Here is a 24,284-nt window from a genome sequence, read left to right as displayed (position 1 = left end):
TGCTGCAGCTACAGAAGGCCTACACAAAGCAACAAAGATGTAGCACAGCCAAAAATAAATATTATTTTTAAAAGTTTTCTATTTTTAAAAATGAAAACAATATAATGAAGCCTTTGTTTTTAAAAATAAAATCTCCACTACTCTCATTAGAAAAGAAACATATGCTTATTAAGTTTTTCAAAATAAAGCACAGATATACAGTATCTACTTTTAAAAACAGTTGTTCTCTACATCCTTCCCCTTTCCACTTTCCTGTCCTCAAAACTAGTATATTATTTAGTCACTTAATCCTCACAAGAAGATTAGTGTCATTTATCATTATCTCCATTTGACAGGCACAGAAACTGAGGTTCAGAGACGTTCACAACCATATAGCTAGTGTCTGGCCAAGGACTCTGGAAAAGAATTTTCAGACATGCAGGAAGGTAAAGATAGTAAACTCCTTCTCTAATCCTGAGAGGAAGCAGTTACAATAAAAGGTTCCTAGAAGGGACCTAAAAAGAACCAAGTCTGATTAATATGATTTTTAAGAAACTCTTGCTCTAACAAGGCAAGATCAAAGAGACGTTGTAACCCCAAAAGGCAGTCATGCAGTGAGGTATAATCAATCGTACCCTCCCCCAAACAGTGCAAATTATTGATAAGCCTAACAAAGCAGGCTCTGAAGATAACCATATCACTGCACACCCATTCTTACCACCCCGATTCCAAAATGATGTATCATTTTATCCCACTAGAAAGCACAGTTCAAAATAAGTATTTTTTAGAGTGAGCAATTTGAGGCAGGAACAATGTCTTGTTCATACAGATCTTACCCTCATTATCTAGTACACAACCTTCTACTAATATTTATTCAATACATTTCTGTTTAAAAATGAATAAATTTATTCATTCAACTGCTATGTGCTAGGTACTATTCTAGAAAGTGGGAATACAGCAAAGAACAAAAAAAGTGGGTGAAATTTACATTCTAATCATGGGTGGCAAATATTAAACTATAGAAGAGAGTTCCTGAAACAGTGCCTGACACACAGTAGGGAGCATTCAAAATATCTAAATAATGAATGCATGGACAGTATATCAAACAGAAGTAAGTTCTAAGGAAGAAAACAAAGCAGGAAGGGAAACAAGAAAGGCAGAGGGTAGAGATGGTTTTTATTCTAAATAACATGGCCAAGGAAAGCTACACAGATTAGGTGACAGTTGAGCAGAAACCTGAAGGAGGCAAGGGAGGAGGCCACATGACATCTGGAAGAAGTGTTCCAGAAAAAAAAACTACTATGGTCCCAAGGCTTGGCATGTTGGAGCAACTGCAGAGAGACCCGTGTGGCCAGAGCAGAAGGGGAAAGTGATAGAAGACGAAGTCAGAGCAGCTGGGAGAGGTGATACTGAAGATCCCATGCGGCCCTGTAGATCACTTTAAGGACTTCAGTGTTTATTCTGGGTGGGACTCAGTGGACAGTATTCAGCAGAGTGGCATGATTTGATATACACTTTAACAAAGTTACTCTGGTCACTGTTAAGATTAGACTGGGGGACCAAGGGCAAAAGGAGGAAGACTATATTCCAATAGAAACAAGGAAGGGGGTGAGAAGTGTTCAAACTCTGGATATATTTTAAGGTAAAGCTCACAGGACCTGCTGGTGGATTGGATGCTCAAAGAAAGAGAAAAAACAGAGTCAAGAGGGACTTCCCTCGTGGTCCAGTAGTGAAGACACCATGCTTCCACTGCAGGGGTATGGGTTCAATCCCGGGTTGGGGAACTAAGATCCTGAATGCCATGTGACACAGCTCCCCAAAAAAAGGGGGGAAAAAAGAGTAGAGTCAAGGAAGAGTCCTCTATAAAACTGAAACTGAGGTGGGGAGAAACTGCCATAGGTACAGGTTTGAGAGGAGAAGTTCCAGGGTTAATGTTTTGAATATGTTAAGTTCAAGAAGCTATTATCCTGTAGGCAGCTGACATTAGACTCTTTGAGTTCACAGGAAGACATTCAAGCTAGTAATAAATACTTTATAATTCTTAAGGTATAAATGGTATTTAAATTCCTAAAAGAAAGAACCTAGGAAATGAGTATACACAGAGAAGGGATCCAAGGAGTGATCTGAGTACTCCATCACTGGAGGCTGAGGAGATGAGAAAGAAATCAGCCAAAAAGTGTGTGTGTGGGGGGGGGGGGGGGGGGGGGGGTGGTGTTGCTCAGGAATGTGAGAAGAAGGGGCTAGAGAGGTAGAAAGAGAACCAAGGGAGTGGCATCCTAAAAGCAAAATGAAACTAGTGAGGAAGGAGTGTCAAATACTACCGAGAGATTAAGATAACTGAGAAATGACCACAAACATACATACTATATTCTAAGCATTCTTCTCTAAACCACACATATAGTGATATAGTGAAGTCGCTCAGTCGACTCTTTGCAACCCCATGGATGGTAGCCTACCAGGCTCCATGGTCCATGGGATTTTCCAGGCAAGAATACTGAAGAGGGCTGACATTTCCTTCTCCAGGGGATCTTCCCAACCCAGGGATCGAACCCGGGTCTCCTGCATTGCAGACAGACGCTTTACCATCTGAGCCACTAGGGAAGCCCAAACCACACATAACACGTTTTTTTTCTTTTTTTTTTTTTTTTCTCTTTTAATCTATGTTAAATCCCAGTATTGCCCAATGGATTCACATAAGGTTTCTATTTAATGCAGCTTTATTCACATCTCAAAAAACAAAATCAATGCTCTTAGTATGGACGCTACACACTTTACACAGTGAATAATGGTGAACAAATGTTTTATCTGGTGGAAGTAACTGTCTCTCTGAAACAATGTCATTAACCAAGTCTTGCTTGTGCTCAGTAGGTGTTATCAGAGAAATGAGCTACTTAAACTTCTTTTGTTCTGCTGTAAGTAGCAATTATTCCTGAATTCGTTTCTCTACTTTCTAACCAAACATCCTAAGCAGCTAAACAAAGACCCCCCTTTAAAAACAAAAGGAAAAAAACCAAAAAACAAAGAAAGGGAACAAAAAAACAACAAAAGTTGGATGAGAAAGGGATATGTTGTCCATTGTAGCCGCTTTCTTTTATTGTATCAAGGGTTAATCATTATTTGCTAATTCAAAAGCTCTGCTTTACCTACATTTTGCCCTTAAAATCTCTAGATAGGAAATGTGATTTCTAGTGTCTTCATCTTCAAAGAGAATTATTGCTACAAAATAAGAATTTTTAACTGTGCTCTAGTGAACATAGGCAAGTCTCAATATCTACATTTCTGAAACAGCAGAACAATAACCACCACAAAGTGAATCATGCAAATATCTTTCATGTCTCCGTGAAATGGTTACAACTTCTGAATGGACTGAGCTCCATGCCTTTGGGCTCTTGCTCCCTCTGCCTGGAATACCATTCCCTACCCTTCACTATGCAATTTACCAACTTGGGACTCAGAGTGAATGACAACTTCTCCAAGCTGCATTCCCAGATTCCCTCTCCAAGGCTTGAATCAAAGGCCCTCCTCTGAACCCATAACACCATAGCGTGGTAAGCACCAAAGCTTACTCATATCCCAATACTTTTAAGACATTACACTGTGAATCCGTTTACTCGTCTAACCCTTCAAGCCACAAACATCCTGAGGGCAGGGACAATATCTCATTCATTTTTACAGCCTCAGTGTTTGGGACATATCAAGCAACCAGTAAGTATTTGCCTAATGAAAGAACATGAAATTTTACCTCAAATATGTTATATAATTTTGTAGCACATTTCCTTAGTAAACCAGGTGAACTGAGGCTAATATTAAAATTATTGGCATCACCCATTAGCAGACGAATGGATAAGGAAGCTGTGGTACATAAGCACCATGGAATATTACTCAGCCATTAAAAAGAATTCATTTGAATCAGTTCTAATGAGATGGATGAAACTGGAGCCCATTATACAGAGTGAAGCCAGAAAGATAAAGAACATTACAGCATACTAACACATATATATGGAATTTAGAAAGATGGTAACGATAACCCTACATGCAAAACAGAAAAAGAGACACAGATGTACAGAACAGACTTTTGGACTCTGTGGGAGAGGGTGAGGGTGGGATGTTTCGAGAGAACAGCATCGAAACATGTATATTGTCTATGGTGAAACAGATCACCAGCCCAGGTTGGATGCATGAGACAAGTGCTTGGGCCTGGTGCACTGGGAAGACCCAGAGGAATCGGGTAGAGAGGGAGGTGGGAGGGGGGATCGGGATGGGGAATACATGTAACTCCATGGCTGATTCATGTCAATGTATGACAAAACTCACTACAATACTGTAAAGTAATTAGCCTCCAACTAATAAAAATAAATGAAAAAAAAAATTATTGGCATCTATATGATGCAGCAATCCTACTCCTGGGCATATATCTGGACAAAAGTGTAATTTGAAAAGATACACACATCCCTAACTTCTCAGCAGTACTATTCACAATAGTCAAAACATAGAATCAACCTAAATGTCCATTGATAGCTGAATGGATAAAGAACAAGTGGTACACATATACAATGGAATATTACTCAGCCATAAAGCAGAATGAAACAATGCCATTTGCAACAACATGGATGGACTTAAGAGATTATCATACAAGTAAAGTAAGTCAGAAGGAGAAACACAAACACAATATGATATCACTTACAGGTAGAATTTAAAATATGACAAAAATAAACCTATCTACAAAACAGAAACAGACTCACAGACACAGAAGACAGACTTGTGGTTGTCAAGAGGGAGGCAGGGTAGGGGAGAAATGAATTAAAGAGTTTGGGGTTAGCAGATGCAAACTATTATATACAGAATGGATAAACAACAAGGTCCTACTATATAGCACAGGGAACTATATTCAATCCACAAATGTAAACATTAGAGAACCAGAGAGAGGAGAGTCTCTTGAACCAAAAGTGTCAGTAATCTAACAAACGAAGTGGATGTTCTGGGACAGAAAAATGATGACTGGATAGAAAACATTTTGTTGAATTTTAGACAGTTATCCCATGTGTTAAAGTCAGTGACACAGTATGAGAAGCCAAGAAAAGGAACAATCCACAATTAGGAGTCAAGAGCCCCAGCTGAGTCCTAACAAGCTGTGTAACCTTGGGCAAGTCGCTTGACTACTCTGATCCAAAGATGGGTCTTTCACTGGCAAAACTGACTGTGATGATTAAATAACACCTTGAAAAGTTTTATATAACATATCTATGTGAGGTCAAAGGAAGCAAAAATTCTACGTTTCAATTTCCAAAGTGAAAGCCTGAATCACCTTCCCAACCTTGTTAAACCCTTTAACCAACCTGAAAGAGTCATGTGAGGCTCCAGGGGTGGGGTGGTGACTATTTAGTCAGTTACTCTGTATCTCAGTGGCTTCATCGGTAAAATGGGAGGTGTGGAATTCACTCACATATCCACAAGATAGTGCCAGGTCTGAGGAATGAAGTGGAGAATTTACTGTACATGAGTAAAACATTTACACAACCCTCCCTCCCAGGGATAAATAACTCAGATCATCTGGACAGAATTAGAAGGGGCCTTGGAGAGCATTTACTCTCCTGTTTTACAGATGGGAAAACTGAGGCTCAGATAAATGAACTTGATTGTAGAAGCCTAAAAGCTAGCCTGTGGCAGAGCTGGAGCTAGGGGTCAGAGCCACCAATTCCCAAGTCCAGTGCCCTCTTTGCCTGATCTCAGGGTCACCCAAAACACCTGAGGCCCTTAGAACGCATTACCAACAGCAAGACACACTACAATTTCATCAGCAGCTAAATGTGGGCTACCCAAGGGAAGGGCTATAAGACTCTGAAGAGGTCGGTGCTGAGAGCTGGGAAAGGGAAGGCTTTGTTGGGAAGGTGAGTAAAGTCCCAGACATAAAGAGATTAAAGAAATCTGGAAGAAAATGTTTATGACTTCCCTGGTGGCTCAGACAGTAAAGCGCCTGCCTACAATGCAGGAGACCCAGATTCAATCCGAGTTGGAAAGACCTCCTGGAGGAGAAAATGGCAACCAACTCCATACTCTTGTCTGGAAAATCCCATGGACGGAGGAACCTGGTAGGCTACAGTCCATGGGGTCGCAGAGAGTCAGACATGACTGAGCGACTTCACTTCACTAGGCAGTCTTGGGAAGAAAGACCCAGTGGATAAAATTTTCTTTAGGGAAAAGAAAACAGGTGGCAGACGACCAGAATGCTTTGAATCAGGTTAATTCTTTTTTTTTTTTTTTAGGATAATTCTTGATTATAATTACTTTGTAAATTGTAATTTACTCCTTTTGTTGTCTAAGTTTTAACAAGGTTTTCATCTCTTTAGTTTGACATGCATCTCCTTTTAAAAGTAGAGAACAGAAATTACCAGAGTACACTGCACGTAGTATAAGTAGTTTTTGCAAATTTTTTTTCTTTATATAAATGCGTGTGTATGTTTCAGTTATTATGTAAAACATATTTTTCATAGTAGTTTGCTTTTAAAAATGTGAGAACCACTGAAAGAACGAACAAAATAAAAGTTCAAATAGTGCCCAGCACACAGTAACCACTTAGTGCTATAACTGTCATTGTTACTGTTACGTACCTATCTATTAAAGTTGTCTGTGGGACTATCTAAAGTAATATGAAGGCCCTTCGGAGAGTCTAATACACAAGATTGGTGTAAGTGAAAAGAAGCAGAAAGCCCTTCTCTCCACCCATACAACACAGCCCTATTTAGGCACATATCTGTTGCTTGGTCCACAAGTTATTTGTTACAATGAACTGAAAAGTCCACAGACAGCGAATTATCTAACACTGTCACGCTCAGTCAATATCTGGGAAGAAATGGGGGCCTGGCGCCAGAGTTAAGTTTATTTATTTTCACCTGGGTGGAGGTTGGGGTGGGGAAGGGGGAAGTCATGCCCATGTGTAGCTGAAGGAAGCAAATGAGTCATACAGAGACACTGTTTGCTCCCACAGAGCCAGGTAAATTCAAATGTGCCACAGACCAGGCCGGACTGACAGATACTTGAGCCTTCATTCAGGGCTGAATCACTTCCTTCTCTCTAGTCTCATCCAGACACATTTAAAAAGGAAAAGGCATCTGAGCCCCTGACAGGCATAGCTCACACTAGGAAAAACTGGGAATTCCCAAACAGATACAAACAGGGCATGACTACGCATCAAGAAGTTACCTGAGGGGCTCCTTTAAATGACAAGCTCACCTAAACGTCCAAATAGTATTTAAATTCTAAAACCCTGACTTAGAGAAAAATTTGAAAATGTGCTCACCAATAAGTGTATCAGAAAGTCTGGAATCCATCCTGGACACTGTGTGACCTTCAATTAGTCACTTCATCTCTCTTGGCCTAAATGAATTCATCTGTTAAAAAGAGAGAGAACACGTACTTCAGAGAATCATCGTAAAAATTAAAGACAGTATGCAGTAAAACGGTTAGCTGAGGATCTAGCACTGGTAAATACACAAGAAATGTCCTTCCCTTCTAGTCTACAAGTTAACAGTTGAGGTAAACTGAGGTTCACTGGCCAAGCTGGCCTATGAAAATGGTCATAGGTATCCTAGACGCTTCATGGAAATTGCTTTTTTTTTAAAAAGAAACTTTATAATACCATTTCTTTATCTCTCCAGCACAACAGCCTATCTTTAAGTCTAGGAAAGCAGTAATTTCTCATCTCATTCCTTAATGATTGCTAAATGTTTTGGTACTGCATCCCCACTTATCCATTCATTATTAAACATAACGAGCTAGGGACTGGATATGATGCCTACTTTCTACAATTAATCGCGGCCCTGTTGCAAATTAATGAGAAAAATGTATTAAAATTCGCCCGCTGATGGAACTTCCCTGGTGGTCCAATGGCTAAGACTCTGTGCTCATAAAGCAGGGGGCCCCCCGGTTCCAGCCCTGGTCAGGGAAATAGGAGTCCACATGCTGCAACTACAAGGTCCTGTATGCTGCAATGAAGACTGACGATCCCACATGGCGCAATTAAGACCTGGCGCGGCCAAATAAATATTAAAAAACAAAAAAATTCCCCGCTGAGGTTAGGACCAGCCTACGCGGCTTCAACCCACTGTGGTCACAGCACTCGCTGCGCGGAGAAGGCCCCATACCGTGGGTGGGGTGGGAAGGGGGCGCATTCTAAAGTTTTCAGGCCGACCCCAATTTCTCGTTGGCGACGAATCCAGGACACGTGTCGCCATTTTGTGTTCAGCAAATATGGCGGCCACCCCCACGGGGAAGGCGGGGGGGGGGACTGAGGGACCGCCACGTTAGCCGCTTTCCCTAAGGGATCCTAAACCACGCCGCGCACTCGGCCTGTTCTGTCTGGCTCAAGCCAAGGAAAAGGAAACGGGCAGAAATCACAACTGGCGCACCAACGGCCCCAGCGACCTTTCCTTAGCGGGAGGGCCGCTCGGCTCCACACCCTCAGGAAAGGTCCTCCAAGATGGCGGGCCCAGTTGGGGGCCGCCCCCGGACAGCGCGGGCGCGATGGCTGCGCTGAGCCGGGAAGGGGCCGAAAGGCAGCAGCGGGAGCGTAACCCGCGCGGGGGAACCGCAGGACCCCCCTGAGAGCCCGGATAAATGCACGCCATTGTCTTAAACGTGTGACGAGGTGGCAGCGACTAAAACGACACCAGCGTAGGAGGTGGGGTTTCTGCGGGCTTAACGAAGAGTTGCAAAATGCAGACAAAGCATTATGTAAATGGACGCCATTCTCTTTATGGCCCCGTTTCTAGCACTTCCCAGAAACCATCAGCACAGCCGCGACTCTGATGGCGGCGGCGCGAGATAGGTTTTGGTCTTTCTCCCCACCGGCCGCCGCCACAGGGCCGGGGCGGGGGTGGGGACTGGCGCGGGGCGCCCGGACGCTGAGGACGAAGGGGCCCCACGTGCCCGCCCGAGCGGGCGCCCGCCCCAGAGGCCTCGTCTCGCCTCCCCTCCCCCCCGGAAGACCGCGGCTTCCCCTCCCGTCCTCCCCACACCCTTGCGCCTGCGCTCTGGTCTCCTCACGCGCACGTTTTAAACCCGCGGCGTCCTAGCAGCCGCCTGCAGTTATGGCTAGGGCTGCCCGTGTCGCTCCGCACTCAAACCGCTTTTGTACGGCGGGAAAATAATGTGTCGCTCTCAAGCACAACACTGCCATTTCCGAACGTCTGCCGGCGCCTTCTTGGGGTTAATAAAATACATGTTCATATTAAAATTTTGCCGGAATCACAGCTTCTGCCCACCGGGGCTTTATTTCCAATGCTAGCCTATTAAGAGGGTTTTTGAAAAACTACTCTATTGGGGTTGGCGCAATCTTGTGACCTAAAAAGGATGGGTCCTCATTTTTTTTTCAAGGGGTCCTGCGCAGCAAGCACTTCCGGGGTCAGAGGGTACGCGGGGTTGAAAGCGGGCTTCCCGCCCCGCCCAGACCGCCGAGGCTGCCGCCGGAGTCGCCACCGCCGCGCCCTCGCCCACCCGCCCGCCCGCCGCTCCCGGCCCCGCTCGCCCCCTCCGCCGCCGCCGCCCGCCCCTGCGACGACGCCGCGGCCTCCCGCCCGCGCCCGCTCGCTCCCGCGGCCCTCGCTCGCCTCGCGCCGGCAGTTTTGGGCCTACACCTCCCCTCCCCCCGCCAGCCACCAAAGACTTGACCACGTAACGAGCCCAACTCCCCCGAACGCCGCCCGCCGCTCGCCATGGATGCCGGTGTGACTGAAAGTGGACTAAATGTGACTCTCACCATTCGGCTGCTTATGCACGGAAAGGAAGTAGGAAGCATCATTGGGAAGAAAGGGGAGTCGGTTAAGAGGATCCGCGAGGAGAGTGGCGCGCGGATCAACATCTCGGAGGGGAATTGCCCGGAGAGAATCATCACTCTGACCGGCCCCACCAATGCCATCTTTAAGGCCTTCGCTATGATCATCGACAAGCTGGAAGAAGATATCAACAGCTCCATGACCAACAGCACGGCGGCCAGCAGGCCCCCGGTCACCCTGAGGCTGGTGGTGCCGGCCACCCAGTGCGGCTCCCTGATTGGGAAAGGCGGGTGTAAGATCAAAGAGATCCGCGAGAGTACCGGGGCCCAAGTCCAGGTGGCGGGGGATATGCTGCCCAACTCCACCGAGCGGGCCATCACCATTGCTGGCGTGCCGCAGTCTGTCACCGAGTGTGTCAAGCAGATCTGCCTGGTCATGCTGGAGACGCTCTCCCAGTCTCCGCAAGGGAGAGTCATGACCATTCCGTACCAGCCCATGCCGGCCAGCTCTCCAGTCATCTGCGCGGGCGGCCAAGATCGGTGCAGCGACGCTGCGGGGTACCCCCATGCCACCCATGACCTGGAGGGACCACCTCTAGATGCCTACTCGATTCAAGGACAACACACCATTTCTCCGCTCGATCTGGCCAAGCTGAACCAGGTGGCAAGACAACAGTCTCACTTTGCCATGATGCACGGCGGGACCGGATTCGCCGGAATTGACTCCAGCTCTCCAGAGGTGAAAGGCTATTGGGCAAGTTTGGATGCATCTACTCAAACCACCCATGAACTCACCATTCCAAATAACTTAATTGGCTGCATAATCGGGCGCCAAGGCGCCAACATTAATGAGATCCGCCAGATGTCCGGGGCCCAGATCAAAATTGCCAACCCAGTGGAAGGCTCTTCTGGTAGGCAGGTTACTATCACTGGTTCTGCTGCCAGTATTAGTCTGGCCCAATATCTAATCAATGCCAGGCTTTCTTCTGAGAAGGGCATGGGGTGCAGCTAGAACAGTGTAGGTTCTCTCATAACCCTTTCTGCTGTTTTCCCATGATCCAACTGTGTAATTTCTGGTCAGTGATTCCAGGTTTTAAATAATTTGTAAGTGTTCAGTTTCTCCACAACTTTATCATCCGCTAAGAATTTAAAAATCACATTCTCTGTTCAGCTGTTAATGCTGGGATCCATATTTAGTTTTATAAGCTTTTCCCTGTTTTTAGTTTTGTTTTGGGTTTTTGGCTCATGAATTTTATTTCTGTTTGTCGATAAGAAATGTAAGAGTGGAATGTTAATAAATTTCAGTTTAGTTCTGTAATGTCAAGAATTTAAGAATTAAAAAATGGATTGGTTAAAAAATGCTTCATATTTGAAAAAGCTGGGAACTGCTATCTTAAACTCTTTGTTGGTGCCTTTTTTTTCCTCCCCTTTTAGCGTTAGGCCTTTGTAGGAAGAAAGGTGGGCCCGTTCCTGGTATTTTCTCCAGCCCTTTTCATCTTATTGGTAAGATTCCATTCCCTCTCGTCCCAACAAAGGAACCCGGCAGGCTGGGCCTGCTTTGGGGTGTTTGCAGAGATGGAAGGCTCTCTTGGAGAGTGACATCCCTCTAGCTAGGTTCCAGAGAGAGGCCTCTGCCCATTTCTCTGGTAGAAAAAACATGAGGGTTTTCTCAGATTGGAAGAGTATGCCCATTCTGTAGGACCTCTGATGAATGGTAGTGTGTCCTCTAGTCCAACCGGCCCCGGCCCCAGCCCCACCCCCAATCCCATGTGCAAAACTCTTAGCCAGGAACAAAAAAATGTTCTGAGGTGGGAGGAGCTTGGGGGGCCCAGAGACAAGGTGGGGGAGGGGAGGGCTGGGCTGGGGGTGAAGGGAGGGGCTGAGGTGGAGGGAAGGGAAGGGGGCTAGGGTGGGTCTAAGGGCTTGGGAGAGGGTAGGTGCTGCAGGGTGGTGGTAGGCGTAGAGGGTGGTCTTTGGGCAGCAGGACTGAAGGGGGACGGTACCAGCGGGGCGCACGTGTCGAGCATAAGCACCTGTGGCAAGCAGCCTGTCAGGATGTTACTACACCTGCCAAGTGGCGTATCCAGAAACAAAGGAGACCTAGCTTATAATTCTTCAACTGTACAATGTTTAGAGAAATCATTGTACCAGGAAATAATTCTGTCTAAATGGGGCAGTCCACACTGGCAGGAATGTAGGCTGATCCGCTGACAACCGCCGAAGAATGACCTCAATGTTAAAAATGCAGATTCCTGGGTCCCACCCCAAATCTCATCAGAAGACCGCATTTTTAACAAGACTCTGAAAGGTTCAGAGTTAGTGCCACTAATTCTCTTCACCGGTGGAGAAGGAAGATTTTGCTGTAAAGGCCTAACAGCCTCGTGTCAGCCAGTAGTTCTAGGCTGAACCTGATGAGAGGAAATTTTTCTACTATTAGACAAAAACACACAAGAAACAGCAGATGAGGAAAACAATTAGGTGCCAAAGTGTGTAGTTCAAACCAGGCAATGTGGGAGATCACAGAGAAATCCTTGTGGGAGGGGAGTGTTAGCCACCATAAATGCCTGTTGAGGTTTCTTCTCTGCAGGGCATCTTTTTTCCGAGGTACAGACCTGGTTCCCAGGGCCCCTGGAGGTAAGATTGGGGTCTATTATGTACTTCATATCTACTGTGAAGTCAGGCAGGTGGTCACAAGGAGCACAAATCCTGGAATCAAACCTGAATTTAAATTTACATTCTGCCACTGTGGCCATGGGTGAATTACTTAAGCTCTGTATAAGAAGGAGCTGTTGAAATTAGCATCTCCTGGGTTTGGGGGTGGGGGAAGGGTGGGGAAAGCATATGTGAAACAGAACAGTGCTTACAAGACAGTAAACTTCAATATAGATTGTGAAAAGCCAAAGGCCCATTTCTGCTCACAATATCTTTGGACAAAGAAATATTGAAAGAAAGCAATGTTTACTAAATGATAAGCTGAGAGAAGGTAGTTGTCTTGGGCCAGGATAAGTTAGGGAGACCCTAGCAAAGACCCAGAAATGGGTTCAATGTCTTCTAGAAATAATGAGCTCTTGTCTGTGTAGAATACGAGGGGATAATTAGGTTGGACCCTGAAATACCAAGCTAAATGGTTTGTAAGATGTCCCTGAAACTTGCTGGGGGAATGGTGCCAATGCCCTTTAAAAAGTAGGCCTCGTTTTCCTCAAACCATCCTTCTTCCCATTGCTTCAAAGGCAAAGCTGACAGTAATTTGTAGAATGATTTAGGTAGCAAGAATGGATAGGATAGAAAGACTGGCAGCTTAGAATAAAGGCAAGAACAGCAGTAAGCAAAATGCCTCAGGTAAGCAGGTTCTAATATTGGTAGGGAAGTAGTTATCAATAGAAATTCATATAGAAGGGGCTGCCAATGCAAGAGAGATTGAAACTGCTTGAGGAGGCGAGAAAAAACGATGTATGGAATGAGAGGTCAGACCTGGTGATTAGAGTATTTGCAGGCAGAAATACTCAACAAGTAGCTTGAAATAGAAGACAAACTGGAAAAAAAAGACAAAGGGAATCAGCTACAGGGAGACAAGGAGAGGAAGGGGCTAGAGACTGAGCTTTGGGGTATAACCTGGAGGTAAAGGGATCTAGTCTAATTGTTCACCGCTATATTTCTAGTGCCTGTCACCATACCTGACATACAACAAGGGCTCAATAAGTATTTTTGGAAGGAATATGAAGGATGCAGCCAAAGAAGAAGAAATAAGGGCAGCAGGAGAAAAACCAGAATAGCACCCTTGAAAATGGTCAAGGAGGAAAGTTTCAAGGCCAGTGGAGTGACAATAAGGCAGTAATTGCAAGATTTAAGATTTATTGGACATCTAGGTGCAAAAATACTTTGAACTAAAACTCTTTAAGTTTTGGTACACTTGGGAGATGTGTAATAGCCCATTGTAGTTAGAGCACAGTACTTGGTAAGGGAGGGAAGGGGAGGTGGAAAAGTTGTGGAATCATTTGAGACTAAATTATAAACAGCTTTCAATGCCAAAATAAGGGTTTGAGCTTTATCTTGAAACCCAGTCATCCAAATATTTTCTTAAAGTGTACCCCTTTTAGAAAAAGTCCTTATTACATGCTCATTTATCAATAAATTGTGTCTGTAGTCATTATGCTTATTTATAAACTATACACATGCATAATTCGAAATATGGCTTGGAAAAGATAAAAACATAAATGTCAATAAGATAAACTGAAGTCTAATTTCTAATAGTTTTTTTTATCACCTTTCCTCCAGTCATTTTGGAGATTAAAGTGGACACTGGAGAAGATAATTTCGATGTCATGAGTATCCTTAGGAAACAGAATTTCAGAAGAGAGATGCAGAGAAGCCAGATTGCTACAGGAGAGGAGGGCCTGGGGACCAAGGCAGTGAAGACAGGAGTGTAGATGGCTCAAATGCTTGGTACAAAGGAGGAAAAGAAATAGGACAATAACTTGATGGAGGAAAACTGGGGGAAAGGTCTCTTTTTTGTTGTTGTTGTTTTTGAATGAAACCTCACTAAAGGCAAAGTAATAAGGAGGCAGTAGAAAGCTGAAAATGAAAGCTGCAGGTTTAAGAAGACTAAATATAGAGCATTGGGGCAGTGACTGTCAGATGTCCCCCAGGTTTGACTATTACAGTTGAATCCACTTTGTCCCCTCTCTTACGGGCACTCGCACTTAAAGAGTCCTCCCCTTTCTCTTTGGGGCAGCTTGAGCCCATCCCATTCTTTTCTGGCCTGAGGACTGAAAATGGATGCACACCCTCTGCAGTTGCTGTGTTTCTTCTCACAGCCCCATCATTCCTACCACCAGCTGTTAGGCCACAGCCACTGCCACAGTCTGGAGGAGGCTAAACAGCCTGACAAGCACCTGTTGTGTCATACCCCTGAAGTTGTCCCCTGTATTTAGAAGGCTAGTCTTCCCCCAACCCCTATGCCCTCCATTGCCCCACTCTGCACACATATATCACCACCATATACCCCACCCCAGCCAGCTGAACCATTGGGTAGTACATCACCATTTTAGGGTTCACCCCCTAGAGCAGTTACTTATTCTCTGTCACTTGTTTGCCAAGAGCTTGAGGTTTGTGAGCTGAATCCACGTCACCACCACCACCCTCACCCCACCCCCCAGCTACCCCAAGTAGTGAACCACATATGGTCCGGCATTGCTGGGCCTGTCACCTCCTGCCAAAAAGACAGCACCCAGCCAAACATATAAATAGGCAGTCACCTTCAGAGAAGCTGCCCACTGCCGAGTCCTCTGGCCACCTTGCCTGGCCTGGCCACCTGAAGATTCCAATCTGACCACATCACTCCCTTGCTTAAAGGCCCTCAAGTCCCACCTTCACCCATGGTCTTCAAAAGAAAATCCAAATTCAGTGGAGTTTCCAGACCCTTTGGGATCTGTTCCCACTAGTGCAAAGCCTGCCAGCTTCTTACAGTTCTACAGAGTCATTCTGTTTGGACATCCTTGCATTTGGAAAAGCATTTGTTTCTTCATAATCTGTCCCTGGCTGTCCTCTTCATTACTTTCCTGAGTTCTGGGGCTCCTGCTCTTTTAGCATGAAAATTCTGCAAGGAAATTTATACTGATGAGCAAGAGACCTGAGTTCTAGTCCTGACTCTAGGTGATTTTGGACAAATTGCTCACCTTTCTGGGTTTCAATCCTTCATCTGAAATAACTGGGTAAGATAATATCCATGGCTGCCTTGGGAAATGATACTGCTTTCGTGGGCACCTACCTCTGCTTCTCTTCCTGCCACAGGACTGATTTTTGACACACATGCCTTCTGTAAAAATTCTTAAGAAAAAGGGAAGTTAACAAAAACCTGGCAGCAACAAGCCCATCTTGGCATTTTGGATAACTGTTCAACCAGGTCTTGATGGAGGAGAAAGCAGAAAGGAAGGAACTACCAGAGACATTTGCTCTGAACATCCCTGAAGGTGCTGGCACCTTTAGACTTTATGGGGAAGCAGAAAGGGCAGTAGAGGGGAAGGCACATGGGTCCGTGCCAGGGAAGGTTACACACAGGCAGGCGGAGTAAGCCATCCCACCAGCAGACCCAGGCCCCCACACCTTCCTTCCCCCGCTCTCAGGCCCTAGCAGTGAGGGCTCTATGAAGTGGCTATGGCTCCCCTGAGTGTCCCCTGGACACTAAGGAGAGGATAACTCTAGCTGTCCCCTTCTCCTCCCAGCAGCCTCATAAGACTCCAGACATCTGCCTCGAGGCTGAGCACATCTTGGTGGGGAACTGAGGCAGCTCTGCTTCAGTGAGAGCAAACTCATTCCCCACTTAGTCACTCAGGTGGTGGAAGACCCCAAGTCACTTCTTCCCCGAGCCATGCAGCCACAGCAGGGAGATAGATACACTTTCTTAAACCTGCCTTCATGGAGATGAAAACACATGCCATCATTTGTTAGTTTACGTCTATTTCAGAAAGCATTTTCAGGGCTTGTTCAGTGGGTCCTTAAGAGAACCTTCTCCCACTGGCTCCCGACCGGACGTCAGTGAGGTCAGATGTGGTCATTCTCCAGCCTGCAACCTGAGCCATGCCAGCAACATCTCCAGGACTGGCTAACATTTATCAAAAAGCTTGGTGTGTGCAAAGCACTGCTCCAAGCACTTTAAATGAATTAACTCCTTGAATCCACAGGGCCCTGTGAGGTACATATTCTGATGCCACTTTACAGGTGAGGAAACTGAGGCACGTGGCAATGAGATGACTTGTCCAAGGCTACAGAGCCAATGGGAGGCAGAACCAGTATTTGAGCACAAACAATGTGGCTCTCAAACTGCTTTCTAACCACCATTTTGGTTTGTTTTTTTTTTTAATGTTTATTTCTGGCCATACTGGGTCTTGATTGCTGCTCCAGCTTTCTCTAGTTGTGATGCACGGGTTTCTCATTGTGGTGGCTTCTCTTGTTGCAGAGCATGGGCTTTAGGGCATTAGGGCTTCAGTAGTTGGGCTCCCAGGCTCTAGAGCACAGGCTCAGTAGTTGTGGCACATGGGTTTACTTCCCCTTGGCATGTGGGATATTCCAGAATCAGAGATCAAACCCGTGTCTCCTGCATTGGCAGGTGGATTCTTTACCTCTGAGCCACCAGGAAAGCCCCTAACCACCATTTTGGGTTGTCCCATTAGGCCAGAAAAATTGCCCCAAGAGAGTCTAAATGGTCAGAGAATCTGCACATTGTTTTATTTTGTCTTTTTTTATTTTTATTTATTATGAAAGTATAATAACAGTTTTACAGGAGGCTTGGAAAATACAGAACAAGTTTCCATATAGTTCCACTATATATTACAATTTTTTTAAGTAGATAAATTAAAATTTTTAGTTGGAGTTTTAATATCAAACTCTCAAAAATTAATAGAATGAATACACAGAGAAGTAGAAGGCTATAGTAGACCTGAAAAACTTTGTGAACCAATTCAACATAATTAAGATTTATAAATTTTCACACAACAGTAGGATACAAATTCTATTCAAGTTCCCATAGACTGTAAACTAGGAGACACTGGAACGTATTCAGGGACATAAAACAAGGTACAAAAATTTCATGGTATAAAGGTGTTGAAATCATACAAAATCTGTTCTCTTATCACTGTGGAACTATGTTAGGTGTCAATATCAAAAGATATTTGAAAATAACCCACATATTTTCAAGTGCAATGTGACATTTACCAAGAGAGATCTTTGACTTAGTCATCAAAAGCCTCAATAAAGCTAGACTGAAAAAAACACAGAGGGTGATGGCAGAGAATAAAGCATTTAAATGAGAGATTAGTATCAAATTAATGTTCAAGATACTTTAAACAGAATCCCATGTGTTTTATTTTTTCTTTAATAACTTTTATTGCCCAATTTTTCAATTAACACAGCAATACATATTTTATAGAACATACATAAATATATAATACATATGAACATTCATATTACTACATTATCGTGACTAGAGGTTAACATTCTCTAGTCTTTTATATACTACTCTTTTAAAGTATATATTAGCCTTTTAAAAATGGATCATACTATACACACTAATTTGTATGCTATTTTCCTTTTTATTATATTGAGATATCCTTCATATACCATAAAATTCACCATTTTAAAATGTACAATTTTGTAGGTTTTAGTATGTTCACAGCGTTGTGTAATCATCACCACTATCTTATGCCAAACGTTTCACCACCTTGAAAAGAAAACCATACCAGTCACTCATCATTCCTCACACACCCCATCTACCCTAGTGCTTGGCAACTAGGACTCCTTCCTGACTCTGCTCCCAATAATCTACTTCCTGACTCTATGGATTTGCTTTGTCTGGATATTTCATATAAATAGAGTTAGCTAATATGTGACCTTTTGTGTCTAGTTTCTTTCACTTAGCCTAATGTTTTCAAGGCTTCCTCCATGCTATAGCACATATCAATCCTTTGTTCCCTTGTATGGCTGAATATATTCCATTCCATGGCTGTAGCACAGGTTGTTTATCCATTTATCAGTCAATAGACATTTGAACTGTTTCCACTCTTTGGCTATTATGAATAATGCTGTAAGGAACATTGCTTTCTAAGTTTTTGTGTGGACATATGTTTTCATTTCTCTTGAGTATATACCTAGGAGTAGAATTGCTGGGTCATGTGGTAAATCTGTTTAACTTTTTGAGGAACTGCCAAATAGTTTTCTGTGGTGGCTGTACCATTTTACATTCCCACCCGCAGTGAATAAGTGTTTCAATTTTTCTACCATCTTGCTAATGCTTGTTAGTTTTTCTGTTTTGTTTTTTTTTTTTTTTTTGAGTCATCCTAGTGGGTGTGAAATAATACCACATTGTGGTTTTTCCCTAATGATTTGCATTTCCTTCATTGAGCATTTTTTCTTGTGCTTATCAGTCATTTGAATATCTTCTTTGGAGAAATGTTTATTCAAATACTTTGCCCATCTAAAAAATTAGGTTATCTTGCTGTTGAGTTGTAAGAGTTATTTATATATTCTATATAATAGAATCTTATCTGAGAGATGACTGCAAATATTTTCTCCCATTCTGTGGGTTGTCTCTTTTTTTTTTTTTTTTGGGGGGGGGTTGTCTCTTAACTTTCTTGATAGTGTCCTTTGAAGTGTAATAGTTTTCAATTTTTTTTAATATTTTTTTTTTTTTTTTGCCACACCATGCACAGCTTGCAGGATCTTAGTTCTTTGACCAGGGATTGGACCCAGGCCCCTGAAGTGAAAGATCCAAGTCCTAGCCACTGGGCCACTAAGGAATTCCCAAAAAGTTTTAAATTTAGATGAAGTCCAGTTTATTTTTTTCTTTGATGTGCCTTTGGATGTCATAGCTAAGAAACCATTCCTTAATCTACAGTCATAAAGATTTATACTAACTAAGCAGGGTTGGGCCTGGTTAGTACTTGGATGGGAGATTTATACTAATGTTTTCTTCTGAGAGTTTTATAGTTCTACCTCTTACACTATAAAACTCTTAAAAGAAAACATTAGTATAAATCTTCATGACCTTAGATTTAAGCCTTTGATACACTCACTTTGAGCTAATTCTTGTATATATGATCTGAGTACAGATCCAAATTCCTTCTTTTGTATGTGGATATCCAATTGTCTCAGCGCTATGGGTTGAAAAAAAATTTTTTTTAATTATATTCTATTTTTTAACAATCAACTATGAACATTTTCACTGCAATAAATCAATAAAGGCTATTTTATAGTAGTATTTTTATTAGCCATATGTGCTTTATCACATTGATGTAATTTAACTAATCTCCTATTTACAGAATTTATTTATTTATTTATTTTCTTTTTTTTTTTCTACCCCATGGATTGTAGCCTGTCAGGCTCCTCCGTCCATGGGATTTTCCAGGCAAGAATACTGGAGTGGGTTGCTATTTCCTTCTCCAGACTATTTACAGAATTTAAATTGTTTTTACGTTTTACTGTCTTAAACAATACAATGGTGAATATACTTAGAAAAATATCTTGAGATTCATCTCTGACTATTTTCTTATGAAAAATTATCAAAATAGGAAAGTCTGGATTAAAGGGTAGCTTTATTTTTGAGGCTTTAGATGCATACCATCACCTTGCTCTAGAACAATTCTCAAACTTTTTGGTCTTGGGATCCCTTTACACTCAAAACCCATTGTGATTCCTAACAGGCTTTTGTTTGTGTGGATTATTTTTATTCATATTAACCATCTGAGAAATTATGTGCTTGCTAAGTTGCTTCAGTCCTGTCCAGTTCTCTGCCACCCTATGGACTATAGACTGCCAGGCTACTCTGCCCATTTGATTCTCCAGGCAAGAATGAAAGTGAAGTCACTCTGTCCTGTCTGACTCTTTCTGACCCCATGGTCTTTAGCCCACCAGGCTCCTCCATCCATGGGATTTTCCAGGCAAGAATACTGGAGTGGGTTGCAATTTCCTTCTCCAGGGGATCTTCCTGACCCAGGGACTGAACCCAGATCTCCCGCATTGTAGGCAGATGCTTTACAGTCTGAGCCACCAGGGAAGTTCCAGGCAAGAATACTGGAGTGGATTGCCATGCCCTTCTCCAGGGGATCTTGAAATTATAGCATTAAAAAAAATTAAACATTTTTATATTCGTTTCAAAATAAATATAATGAACCCATTTATATTTTTATTAAAAACAGTATTTTCCACAACAAAAAAAGTTTAGTGAGAAAAGTGGCAGTTTGCCATTTATGCAGAGCCTTTTAATACCTGGCTTAATAGAATATTCTGGGGTGTCATAGCTCCTTCTGCATCAGTCTGCTGAGATATTGAACAACAACTAGCCTCTGAAAAACTGCTCTCCAAACTAATGAGAGAGAACAAAATGGCAGATGACATCTCAGTGTTATCATGAAAATAGTTTTAAAAGACTGCCTGGCAGAGCTGAGAAATTGTTTAAAAAAAATTTTTTTTTAATAGTTTTGACCTCTCAGACCCCTAAAGAGTCTCAAGGAGCCCTATGGGTCCCTGACCATGCTTGTAGAAATACTGCTCTGTGGAAGAATTTTGCCAAAGTATACTCTTACAACTGTGTACTTTTCTCTGCACTTCCACCAACACTGGGAATTACCTTTTTTAAAATTTTATTTTATATTGGAATACAGTTGATTAACAATGTTGTATTAGTTTCAGGTGTACATCAGAGTAATTCAGTTATGCATATGCATTTATCTTTTCTTTTTCAAATTATTTTCCCATTGAGATAATTACAAAAGATTGAGGAGAGTTCCCTATGCTGTACAGTAGTTCCTTATTGGTTACCGATTTTATATCTTTTTTTCACATTTACTAGGTTGTTAAGCAATAAGTAGGCTCTTTTTTTTTTTTTAAGTAGACTCTCTTTATGATTTGAATTTGCATTCTGTAATTTCTCATAATGTTGAAACTTTTTTCATGATTTTTATAATTTATGTTTTTCTTCTATAGATTGCCTCTTCACATCCTTTGTACATTTTCTTCCTGAGATGAATATCTTCTATCTTAATAATTCTAAGAGCATTCTATATATTTAGGAATTACCCTAAATATATAAGCTATAATTTCTAAGGCAGTTAATATGAATAAAAATAACCCACACAAGAAAAGCGTGTTAGGAACCGCAATAGTTTTTCAGTGTAAAGGGATCCCAAGACCAAAAAATTTGAGAACTGTTCTAGAGCAAGGTGATGGTGTGCATCTATTATAGCCTAAATATATGTGCATCTAAATTCCAGGGGTTGTGAATATTGAAGTTTTTTGATGTGCATGAGATTTTTTTTCCATTTTTTTTTTATTGAAGGATAATTGTACATGAGTTTTGTGTTGCTTTATATAGGCAAACCTATCAGCAGTTTTAATGGTTTTATCCTTTCCTTTTGCCCAGTGCTGTGCTGTGCTTAATTGCTCAATCGTGTCCGACTCTGTGACCCCATGGACTGTAGTCTGCCAGGCTCCTCTGTCCTTGGGGATTCTTCAGGCAAGAATACTGGAGCAGGTTGCCATGCCCTCCTCCAGGGGATTTTCCCAACCCAGGGATTGAACCTTGGTCTCCCACACTGCAGGCAGATTCTTTATCGTCTGAGCCACCAGGGAAGCTCTCCTTTTGCCCTACCTATAGTCAAATAAATTCTCCTCTAATTTAATTTCCAACCAGCAGCAGGTGAATGGCCTGTTTGGCCTAGGAAGGCATTGGGAAGTACAGGATTATCACCTTTATAGTATTAATAATATCTTATTTTCGTTCTATTGATTCTTTATTACACAATGAAAGTGAAAGAAGATCTTTAATGTCATCATCCCAGGACATCACCCAACCAAATAAATGTCCTTGGGGAGAAAATTCCTGCCTTCTCAGAACAAGGTAGCAAAAGTAGGATTTATTCTTCGTGTATCTGATGAGGTGGATGTTACCTGCTCAGAAGGCTGGAGCCTGGTGCGTCTCCTGTTCCTCACTGGGGAGGAGGTAGCCCATCTGGGTGGGCCTCCTGGCCTCATGCCAACACTTTGGTGCCCAGCAGGGGGCTGTCTCAACGTACCTGAGGTGGGGCTAATTTTTACCCAAAAATTTAGCAAGGGATTTGGATCTCCAAGAAGTCAAAGCGTTATTCAGGGACAGTAGCCTAAGCACTCATGACCCATTTCTTAGGAAGAGACATTTTAAAATAAGAAAAGGAAACTAGAACTTAACAGACTGACAGGATATTCTAGCTAACCACAAATTTACAGAATTATAGCTTAGCTACAAAGTTCTCCTTTTGCAACTTTTTGCAAATCTCTCCAGTAAATGCTACCTTCTAGAACTTGACTGCTCTCTGAAAAAGGTAATCAGAAACCATTACAGAGTGGATTTTTGCAGCCAAAATGGCTAAACTGCATTAGCAGGGATTTTCCCAATATTGTTTCCCATATTCTCAACCAGACTAGATATTTTTCTTTGCCAATCTGGCAGGTGAAAACAAATGTCACTGCATTGTGTGAATTTTCATTCCTTAGATTATTGGTGATTAAAAAAAAGAAAAATTTATGTTTCTCAGCTGTCTGCATTTCTCTTTTGGTGAATTACCTATTAACATCTTCTTCATTTTTTTCTATTGGAATGGTCATATTTTTCATATTGATTGAGGAACTCATTATATAATAAAATATTAATCCATCATATACTGCATTTTTTCCCCCTCAATTTGTCAGTTTCCTTTTAACTTCTGCTCTGCACAAGTTTCTAATGACTAAGAAGTTAAATCTATCAATCTTTAACTTTATGGTTTCTGCCTTTCGTGTCACGCTTGGGAAGTCCTTGCCGCACCACAATTATTAGAAAAAAAAATCTTGTTTTTTCTTCTAGTGTTTTATATGTTCATCTTTTACATTTAAATGTAATCCATCTGAAATTGATTTTGGTATATATGGTAGAGAAAGCTAATAGTTTTTTACCCCAAATTGCTGGCTAGTTATCCCATTGATATTTCTTGAATAATCCAGGAATGACAAATAAGTGCCTTAGTGTAGTTTTCTGTTCCTGGGCCCCTGGAAGACATTTCTAATCAAACGCAGAACTCCTGGCTGAGCCTAGACTAGGCCTCACAGCCCTGCTAGCACTTCAGGGCAGCCACCTCCTACTCCTACCTGTGAGACTTGGTATCCAGATGAAACTCTTTGTCATTCTCTAGACTAATCCTTAGGGCTTCCCTGGTAGCTCAGCTGGTAAAGAATCCACCTGCAATTGCAGGAGTCCACAATTCAGTTCCTGGGTCAGGAAAGATCCCCTGGAGGGGGCCATGGCAACCCACTCCAGTATTCTTGCCTGGAGAATCCTCATGGACAGAGGAGCTTGGCAGGCTACAGTCCATGGGATCGCAAAGCATCAGATAGGACTGAGTGACTAAGCAAAGCACAGCACAGACTAATTCTTCTTCTTCCCAATTATATGAGAAGATCTTTATTAGAAATTACATTCTTTTTTATTCTAGACTTTCCTTTCTGTCTTATCAATATGCCTGTCTTTTCCTATGCCATCTCCACCTTGTTTGGTTATTACTTCCATGCATTAGAAGGTAATGACTGGTAGCATAAGGCTTATACCCTTTGCAACACGTTCTTGAATATTTTCTCTCATTTAAACTTCTAACTTTATTGAATCAAAGTGCCTCCAGAATAAGCTAACAAAACTTAAAATTCATATTCATTTGAATTTTATTTATTTAATTCATTAATTTTAATTAAAATTTAAAATTCATTCCCAATTTAGGTACACAGTATTTCTTTCCATTTTTATTTTTTTTCTTTCCATTTTTAAAGATTCCCTTCATGTTTCCAAGGAGTGCCTGGTGGCTCAGAGTGTAAAGAATTCACCTGCAAAGCAGGTGACCTGAGTTTGATTCCTGGATCAATAAGATCTCCTAGAGAAGAGAATGGCAACCCATTCTAGTATTCTTGCCTGCAGAATTCCATTAACAGAGGAGCCTGGCAGGCTACAGTACATGGGGTCGCAAAGAGCTGGACACAACTGAGT

At 42.5% G+C, this 24,284-nt stretch overlaps 1 protein-coding gene and 1 long non-coding RNA gene across 19 annotated transcripts in view; one reads left to right on the top strand and one right to left on the bottom strand.

Moving 5' to 3' along the window:
- Window positions 1-9,277, bottom strand: part of LOC122441882 — a 96,603-nt gene extending 87,326 nt beyond the window's left edge. For 4 of the 18 annotated variants that reach the window (XR_006269474.1, XR_006269476.1, XR_006269480.1 and 1 more), the window contains exons 1-3: window positions 8,121-8,959; window positions 7,277-7,367; window positions 5,316-5,445 (exon numbers count right to left, since the gene is read on the bottom strand). This is a non-coding gene — a long non-coding RNA (uncharacterized LOC122441882). Of the gene's footprint in view, window positions 1-5,284; window positions 5,446-7,276; window positions 7,368-8,120; window positions 8,964-9,027 lie in introns of those variants that run through there. The other 14 variants (XR_006269481.1, XR_006269478.1, XR_006269485.1 and 11 more) reach the window with 13 other exon arrangements.
- A 133-nt stretch (window positions 9,278-9,410) lies between these two features.
- PCBP1 (poly(rC) binding protein 1) lies at window positions 9,411-11,107 on the top strand. The gene has a single exon (XM_043468971.1). It carries the CDS (start codon window positions 9,690-9,692, stop codon window positions 10,758-10,760), a length of 1,071 nt encoding a protein of 356 aa, XP_043324906.1. The 5' UTR covers window positions 9,411-9,689; the 3' UTR covers window positions 10,761-11,107.
- The last annotated feature ends 13,177 nt before the right edge of the window (window positions 11,108-24,284 follow it).

Source organism: Cervus canadensis, chromosome 5, assembly GCF_019320065.1.
Source record: "Cervus canadensis isolate Bull #8, Minnesota chromosome 5, ASM1932006v1, whole genome shotgun sequence".
NCBI classification, from domain to species: Eukaryota; Metazoa; Chordata; class Mammalia; order Artiodactyla; family Cervidae; genus Cervus; species Cervus canadensis.
This window is presented reverse-complemented; position numbering and strand designations above follow the sequence as displayed.